The following is a 10,355-nucleotide window of genomic DNA, read 5'->3' on the forward strand; positions in this document are numbered from 1 at the left end:
GCGTGCGTGTGTAACACAGGAATAGGGACAATAAAATTCAGGCGACTACTTTTTTGAGCACTCTGTAATAAAACAACTTGGCTGACTAAATCGACCAGTGATAATCGTTGTGAAGCATCTTGTTCATACTATTAAATTTGTACTTCACTTCGATTAGTGAATCCACGGTTCGCTTCTGCAGATTTCAGAAAATATTATAAAGAACAATGAAGAATGGAGATTATATTACATTTTCAGTTCATACTTTATAATCCATAATTTGCTTGCGCGCGTTTCACATAAGCTAGAATTTACTGCTATATTCAGATAGTTGTTTGTTCTATATTCCTTGCAGTATGGTATCTTTGAGAAGGATTTGCTGGTGTTGATTTTCTAGATTTATATGATACCATAGTCGATTAAATATGGATGGATTAACGCATCATTGTATTACGTAACACTAGCTTATCTGAAAAGCGTGCAAGTAAATTATGTATTATCAGTGTATATACCTAATATTTTATTTGTTTACTTGTTCGGTCATTTGACTGCAGCCATACTAAGAGAACGTCTTGAAGGGTTCAAGTCGATTAGACGAGCCTTTTCACGGATTGTTGAACACACCTCAGAGAACACATGAACAGCTCATCAATAAGCCAACTAATATGCAAAATGTCCATCTGCCACGATGCTATCGTCATTTATAATTGTTTTATATACTGAATCAAATGCTCTACGCTGTTGATTAAAGAAGGAAGCCGAGTACGTCTTCTTGAAGAGCGGTCAAAAAACTGTGAAACGGTCAATTAGGAGACTCCCCCTACACTTTTTCTGCGTATTAGTGGCTTGAGAAATGTGGTTACATTCTTTTTTTTTTTTACACATCTAGGCTGTGTAAGTTAAATCTATTTCAGTTCAACTGATTTACGCTGTGATGAACACAGAATGGTTATTGCTTAATTAACGACGACTATTCAAAAGCACAAATATGCAAGTTAGGCTACCCATCACGGTGCCAGCTTAATTTATGACTATTTTATATAGGGGTCAATGAAATAAATTCCAGTTGAGCACTAGGGTCGATGCAATCAACTGTCCCCAGCTACAAAGTTTCATGCCTTGTTCCTAAAGTAGAAAAAATATATATATATACGACTGAATGATTGGACATCGTGTAAGGAGACATTATTTTTAGATGTTGATTGAATAGAGACTGTGTACAGACACAGTTTCTTGATGCTCATTGGATAACGTCTAGATACCTTTTAGATGTCGATTGGATTGAAACAGTGGAGGTGTTAATTGGATAGACAAATTGTGTAAATGTTGACAGGATAAACAGTAAGCACAGATGTTGGTTAGTAGACTCAGTGTGTTTGTGATAACTGTGTGAATTAGAAGCAGTTGCTGAGTATAATTGTTGATTGAATGGTCGGGGTGTAACTGGAGTGGCAGAGTGTAAAGGTGAAGGAGATAAATACGATCTCTAGTTGTTAGAATAGTTTTTACAGTTGTCACTTACACCATAGAAGCGTTCAACTTATACTTCAATGTTGGCTTCATCTTGATTCCACAGTAAAACTGCCTCGAGACATCGCTCCTACAATTCATCAACTTAGCATAATGATAATATTCGGCTCGTTGTAAGGCGGTGAACAGGCAGAGCCGTTAGCAGGCCGGGCAAAATGCTTAGCGGCATTTCATCCGTCTTTACGTTCTGCGTTCAAATTCCACCGAGGTCGACTTTATCTTTCATCCTTTCGGGAATCTATAAATAAAATAAGTATCAGTTGAGTACTGGGGTCGATGTAAAAGACTCGACCACCCACTCCTGAAATAATTGGCCTTGTGTCGAAGTGAAAACAATATTTGGCTCGTTGTTAATTGCACCGTTGGAGGTTGAGCTGGATCTGAATGGTTAGCAGCGTTATGCAGAAGCTACCCTATTGAACTGAGTTTGAATCTCACCGTTATGGTATTTGGTATTTCAACTGCTAAGTAGAAATATACTTTCGATTCAATTCAGTTGACTATAAATCAATATATTCTGAAAAAAATTGGCACTAGTCAAATATTGGAGTTACTGTAATTCTCTCTTTCTTCTCTCTCTCTTTCACACACACACACACACATACATACAAATACACACACACACACACACACACACACACACATATACATACGCATACCCTTCCCTCACAATCTAACCTACAGTAATCACCATCATAACTGCTCAAGTTAACGAGAGAACATCTATGTGGCGGCTGAACTTGCTAGAAATAATTCCTCAAATAACATCGTAGTCTCGTTAAAAGACACAGGCGCAGGCTTGACTGTGTGGTAAGATGCATGCTTTCCAACTATATGATTCCGGATTCAGTACCACAACGTGGCACCTTGGGCCAGTGTCTTCTACTATAGCCTCGGGCCGACCAAAGCCTTGCGAGTGGATTTGATAGAGGGAAACTGAAAGACCATCGTATGTGTATTAGTGAGTGAGCGCTCGCGCGCGCGAATAAGTACTAGGCTTACAAAGAATAAGTCCTGGGGTCGATTTCTTCGACTAAAACCCTTTAAGCGGTGCTCCAATATGGTTGCAGTCAACTGACTGAAACAAGTAGCAGAATGACAAAATAACATTGGATAATGTAAGCTTAACGACACTTTTTGAATAAAAGCTAGGACATTCATGTGAACCGTCTTTGGTGATAAGTCTATTCGATTAGGGCTGAGCTAAGTCTAAAATTCCTAACCCATACTGTAGACTCTAAATCGATATATTTAATTAATGCTCTATTTTTTTTTTTTTTTATCTTCGCAGTTTATCACTTTGAACCTCGGGATCCAATTGACTACTACCACCCAGATTACATGCATTCGACGTTCCGGAAACTGTTGGACGATTTCGTATCATGGCCTCGACCTATAAAAGCTTTGCCGGAAACTAACCCCATCAAACCGTATTCTGCAGATGCTGTTACCTACGTTCGTGGCCATACACCCCTCTCAAGCAGCAGCAACATTAGCAATAGCAGCAGCGGCAGCAGTTGTATTGGTGGTATTGATGGTAGTAGTAGTGGTGGTGGTGGCGGCGGTGGAGGTACCTGTAGTGGCAGTGATCACAGTATCAGCAATGACAACAGCAACTGCAGCAATCATAAGAACAACAATATCAACGGCAGCAGCAGTGATGTAACAAAGGACAACAACAATAACAACAACAATAAAAATATTAATAATAATAATAATAATATTAATAATAATAATAATAATAAGACATCGCTGACAAGATCAATTTTAAAACAGCATTATCCTACCCACCATCATCACCACCATCATCACCATCATCATCATCACAACCAGCATCAGCAGCAACAGTATCATCATCATGGTTATTCTCATCGTCACCTCCGGGAGGGAAAAGAAGGCGAAGAGGAAGAGCAAAAACGTCAAGTAAAAGAACAAGAAGAAGAAGAACAGTTGCAGCAGCAGCAGCAGCATCAACAAGATGAACAGCAGCAACAACAACCAAAAGAGCAGGAGGAGCAAGAAGAACAAGAATGCTTTCTTAACTCAAACATACAAAATTTCAAGTCGAAATCTTACCTTAACTCCGACATCAACAACAGCATCAACAACAGTAAACATGATGACAGAGATCATCTGAATTACAGTCACCGAAGGGATGGCAACGAGACTATTTACGATGACACTATTATGAATTGTCACTACGATTCGAAACTGTATCCTAAAGACTTCACCGTCCCAACTTCTTCGTCCATTTCCATCTCCACTTCTTCCACATCCTCGTCCCCCGCTGAAAACATTATCACTCAGAGCCCCTCCTCTCCTCCGAACCCGCCCTCACCACCATCACCAATCATAGGAGACGAAGGCAACCACCGTCCCGACGAAAGCTACCGGCGCATCCCGCATCCACACCAAAACTCATTACTGCATCATTTTCAACATCAGCAACATCAGCTGCTGCTCCAACAGCAACAACAACAACATCAATACCAACAACATCATCATCTCCAATCACACCAACATCATCTTCATCACCAACACCATCCACATCATCTGCCGCATTTAACTAACTCGGCTTTTTTCACTCAACGTGAAATCCCAACTTACCCGTTTAGGACGGGTCTGGAAAATCTTCATCGCACCACTACGACCCTCCATGGCATCGGAGGAAGAGATAATCATGGAAATATTTCGGGTAGAAGCAATCTTGGTCTCAGCAATGTTGCTAGCATGGGTAACTCTGGTTTTGGTGTTGCAGCCCCTACAGTCGACAGTTCGAACGGCGCTGCTGGGGATTTGATTCGAGTTAGTATGGTCGGACCACCAGGGGTCGTCAGTCGATCCGGTTTAGGTGGGTTACTAGGTGGTCTTGCTCTCCACCATTCACCCACCACGGCAGCCCTGTCTTTCTCTCATATGCCCCCACAGTTCCATATGCATTCACACCAGCACCACTCTAATTCGAACACACATAGCAATCACAACAGCATGAACGGTGGCAGCAACAACAGCCAACACCCACACCAGCATAATCATCATCACCATCACCATCATCCACTTGGACAACAACCACAACCATCACAACAACAACAGCCCCATCACCATTCCCACCCACTTCAGAACCACCCTCATTCAGTACTGCATCCATCTCACCAGACGAGTCCTCAATCCCAGACTTCATTACCACCACCGCCGCCGCCACCACCACTGCCACCACCACCACCACCACCACTACCACCACCATTGCCACCAGCCCCGCCACCTCCACCACCGTCTCAAGCATCCATCATACCACCGTTGTCTCTCTGTTCGTCCACTTCGATATCGCCTCCTCCTCCGTCTTCGATTTCCCTCTCCTCGTTGCAGGCAACAGTGACTGACAAACTCTTCCAGTGTAAGCAGTGTGGCAAGTGCTTCAAACGTTCCTCAACTCTGTCAACCCACTTACTCATTCACAGTGACACTAGACCCTATCCGTGTCAGTACTGCGGTAAGCGCTTCCATCAGAAATCTGACATGAAGAAACACACATACATCCACACAGGTAAGCACCCACCAGCAGGATATATATGTATATATGTATATATATATATATATATATATATATATATATATATATATATATATATATATATATATATATATATATATATATACAGGGGAAAGTAAAAATAAAAAAGAGGAAATGCTCATTGGATATTAAAAAAATAATGTTTTTTTTATGAAAGTAACGATATATATATACAATTAGATTAACTGAGGTAGAATTAAGCGGTATAAAAGTCATTATTATGAATTGTTAAAGATGATTTAGAGTCATACCGGTATCGTCAAAAGTTGCTATTTAAAGGAGAACTGAAAGAGGTATTTAGATGATTGCTTTATACTTTGGAAAGATAGCATGGACAAACTCCTCGATTTCAAAATAATGCTTAACAATATCAATAGCAACATACAATTCACCATGGAACACAGCAACAAACAACTTCCTTTTCTTGACATCCTAATTAAAATAGTCAATAACCACATCGAAACAGACATCTTCTATAAACCCACAGATTCAAAACAATACCTATTATTCAACTCATTCCACCCCAAACACATAAAAATTAATATACCTTGTAATCTAGCAAAAATAATCTGTACCATAGTTTCGGACACCAATACTCGTGAACGAAGACTCCTTGAACTCAGATCAATACTAATCAAGAGATATTATCTAACATCATTAATAAATGATGGGATTAAACGAGCAAAGTAATTAGACATACGAACATTAAGGGAAGTCAACCGAAATACTACACCAGACTTAAAAACACTCCCATACATCTAAACACACAGAAACAATGAGGCCTTCAACATCATTATCCAAAATCTACCCATTCTCACAGGAAATAAAACAATTAACAAAATTTTAGGCTCACACAATTCTCAAGAGCAAAATGCAAGTGAAATCATTGAAAAAATATTAACCAGCGTAAGACTATATCCATTAACAACGGGACCAAAAGTGAAAAAATGCGGGGTGGGGGCTTAACTGTGGCACATGCTCCCAACTTTTGGAGGGTACAGAGTTCCACTTTAAACAAGGTTAAATATTTAAGATAAAATCAAATTTTACCTGTGCCTCGGAAAAACTAATTTCTGCTATTAGGGTGCAGAAATCCCAAAATAGGCCAAACAGGAATGTCACTCCGACGAAGAACAACTCTTCACAAAGAACAAATCTGCTACCCACAATACAGACAGATACTGGTCAGTGAATATATAGAAAGTTGTGCTAGGAACCTTAAACCCAACTTCCTAATTTTCCCTTTCTATCAATGTTCACAGAACACCTCAGTACAGCAAAGAATAAATAAAGAGGCAACTTTCATTAATAAATATCTTCCACAATTCAGCATGAGCACAACATAATACAGGACACTACTAACCTTACCAATAATACAACTAATTTCCATACATCCCATACACCATTCATATTACAGTATTTATTTCTACCCTAATTACACCACTTCCAGGACTGCTTACCGCCCTTGCATGTAATCTTTTCACTCAGGGACTATTAGACCCGACAGTTTGGAAATCGGTGCTCATTCAAAGTCAGCTTTTAACGATACCGGTATGACTTTTATACCTCTTAATTCTTCCTCAGTTCATCTAATTGTATATATATATATATATATATCGTTACTTTTCATAAAAAAGCCTTTATTTTTACATCCAATGTACATTTTCTCTTTTTTCTTTTTACTTTCCCCTATTTATACCACGTGTAGTCTCTTTTCTCCTTGAAACCTATGTCTGTTGTATATATATATATATATATATATATATATGTGTGTGTGTGTGTGTGTGTGTGTTTTAAGTGTGTGTTTGTATGCATGCATGTATGTATGTATGTATGTATGTATGTATGCATGTATGTATGCATGTATATATAAAGAGAAAGAGAGAGAGAGAGAGAGAGAGAGAGAGAGAGAGAGAGAGAAATTGTAATTAAAAAATTAAATAAATGACCAAGGAACGAGAAATAATGTAATGAACTTCATTAGCTTACAGCTGTTTCTGTCATAAGATGCAATATACTCATAGTCGAGCGCTTGCGTGACACGTTATTTATATACAGAAAACATTATCATCGAAAAATTATAAAAATATGACGGAAAAATATATATTTTTTCGAAGGTAATATTTTCTAAATATAAATGGTTTACCAAATAAAATTGCACTTCACTTTTGAAGCTCCAACTATAGATTGTACTCAAGCATGATTGCAACGCATCATATAGCAGAAACAGCTGTAAGTTCACTAAGTTCATTATATAATTTCTTATTCCTTATGTTTTTTATGATGTTTTCTTTTTATTACGCTCTATTCTCAATTAACGATCCTTTCTAAAACATATGCATATTGAGTTCTAACATCGAGTTGTTAGTACCGCCATACATAACGCTTCAAACGCTAAGGGCTTGTGATCTTTGGTGTTTTATTGATAATCTCACATATCTATAAAATTCCACACATTGCACATATTGATCTACAGGTAGTTGAACGGAATCGTATCTAGCTGATAAGAGTGTGAGAGTAAACTGGTCACATATATTAATGCCACCAGACTGTGAGAGCATTGTTCCTGATAAAATGTAAAAGAAAATGCATGTTTTAATGCCTGTGTTAGTGTGAGTGTGTTTCTATGTTCCTATGTGTTTTCATGTCTCTATGTGTGTCAACTCTGAGACGGGAAGGCAGTGCCGATTACCTTTTACTATGCATACTATATATGAGTGTATGTATATACGTTTGTTTATGCGTTAAGTATAAATTACTCTTTTGGACAACTATTTCGATCAGACAACCATTCCGTCGACTGTATTTATCTACGGATTGAAAAGAATTGAATTTAACATGTCGATGACAATGTTTTCAGATAATCACGTAATCGTTGAAGTAAATTTTATCTCTCATGCATCATAGAATTTGAGGTTCTCAGGAAATCTTGAGAAATGTTCCAGCAGGTAGATATTAGCTCGCACCCCTTTATTTGGGATTTGGGTAGTCTGGTGAATAATGTTGCATTAAGAGGGATTCGGCAACTCTTTCATTCAATCTTAAAATCATCGATTGCTATTTTCTTCGTTTGATGCAGTTAAAAATATCTCTGTTCAATTCTGCTGACAAATACTGTCAACCAAAAGGTTAACTGAACGAAAATGTGATCCAGATTATAATGCTTGTTTATCCAACTCCATAAACAAGCACATATAAGATTCTTACATTCTATAGATTTCTAACACTATAATATCTATTCAGAAATTTTACTTTAGTATCGCAAAATATAAACCACACACACACACACACACACACACACACACACACACACGCACACACACACACACACATGCATTGTAGAAGTTGCTTATTGTGATTATATGGGAATGATATCATTTAAATAACGATAACTTCTTGATAAAATTGAACAGAAGAGATAATAGCCAGAACATGTTTGACACCCACTTTGATAACAATAACCGTTTGATAACATTATCCCACTATAATAATCTACCTCCCATTAGACACACACACATAAACAAATATATATATCACAAACACTTAATGTAAAGTGGTGGTGGTGGTGGTGGTGGACAAACACAGACGCAAAGATTCACACATTCGTTCGACTAAAATTCTTCAAGACGGTGCCCCAGCCTGGCTGCAATCTAATGACTGAAACAAGTAAAAAAAAAGATATATACATATTTATACATATATACACACGCGCGCGCGCACTCAAGCACACACACACACATATGTGCGTATATGTGTGTATATGCTTGTAGGCATGAAAGTATGTATGCGCGCGCGTGCTTTGTTTACGTCTACGTAACATACGAGTTTGGCAAAAGAGACCGATAGAATAAGTACCGTACTCGAGAAAAGAAGCTTAATAATATTGTATAATATATCAAATTCCGTCGAAGTCGACTTTGCCGTTCATCTTTCGGGGTCGATAAATTAAGTACCAGTTTCGTACTGGGTCGATCTAATCGACTGGCCCCCTCCCCCCAAATTACGGGCTTTGTGCCTAGAGTAGAAAGGAATATCGTATAATATATGCATTTTGTGTAGTAAATAGTTTCTCCTTTGCTTGTAAAAATCAAACATTCACCAAACATTTGCAGAAACACACAAAGATAAACTCATGCTCGTATCTCCATCCATCTTTCCCGATCATCATCGTCATCATCGTAATCATGATCAAGATGATCCTTATTATCGTCATTGATGGCTAAGTAAGTCAAGTATGAGCAGCGACACTCCTACTAAGTGAACGCCTTCTGTTGTGACCGGAGACACTCACTCACTCACCCGTTACGGCACGAATGTTTTCATTCATAACACTGAAGCCAAACACCCTTAAACTATTGAGGATTACAACACGAACCCTGTACGTACTCGAAATATGCACTTAATAGACATGGTTTTTGTTGTGTATGTATTCAAGTGAGAGGGTATTATTTTGCTAGGGGATATGTACTGATGACCTGAGTACATTAAGGGTTTCGACGCACCCGTAAGACACGATCCTAACCGAAACACTACTCTACGTATACACACACACACACACACACACACACACACACACACACACACACACACACACACACACACACACACACACACACACACACACACACACACACAAGAAGAGAGACGGAGAGAGGGAGAGAGAGTAAAAAGAGAAAAGAGAGGAGAGAGAATGAGAGTGTTTGACCCCGGCATTGTTTATAAAAGGAATTATCAAAATTTTGTGACTATCTTTTATATTGGACATTATTATGAGTGAAAGAAGTGAGGAAGTGTGAACAAGTAGCTTAAAATTCCCTACATAAAGGAGACCTGTGCACTTATAGCTTACGGTTGAATTTAGATGAGTTACAATTCAAGAAGCTTCAACCTCTAGTATAATATATGCACTCTATTCAATGTATTGAATACTCATCCACCTCTAGTTATAAAATCAAATACTAAGTCATACATACATACATACATACATACATACAGAGAGACAGACATACATATATGCATACACACACACGTAAATATTCATATAGACATACATATACATAAGTGTGTATATATATATTTACAAAGTATACATATACAGATATACAGACATATATATATATACATATATATAGATACATATACGTATATATATATATATATATATATATAGGTTAAAAAAAACACAAAAAACAATAACAAAAAACAACAAAGTGAGGACGTGATACGGATAGTGTTATTGGACGCTCCGGAAAGGAAGGATATATATATATATATA

At 38.0% G+C, this 10,355-nt stretch overlaps 1 protein-coding gene across 2 annotated transcripts in view; it reads left to right on the forward strand.

Annotated features, from left to right (window-relative positions):
* Positions 1-10,355, forward strand: part of LOC106881895 (transcription factor mef2A) — a 109,094-nt gene that overhangs the window by 76,997 nt on the left and 21,742 nt on the right. For both annotated transcript variants that reach the window (XM_052966272.1, XM_052966273.1), the window contains one exon: positions 2,801-5,053. In XM_052966272.1, coding sequence (XP_052822232.1) covers positions 2,801-5,053 — 2,253 coding nt within the window. The remainder of the gene's footprint in view (positions 1-2,800; positions 5,054-10,355) is intronic.

This window comes from Octopus bimaculoides, chromosome 3, assembly GCF_001194135.2.
Source record: "Octopus bimaculoides isolate UCB-OBI-ISO-001 chromosome 3, ASM119413v2, whole genome shotgun sequence".
NCBI lineage: Eukaryota > Metazoa > Mollusca > Cephalopoda > Octopoda > Octopodidae > Octopus > Octopus bimaculoides.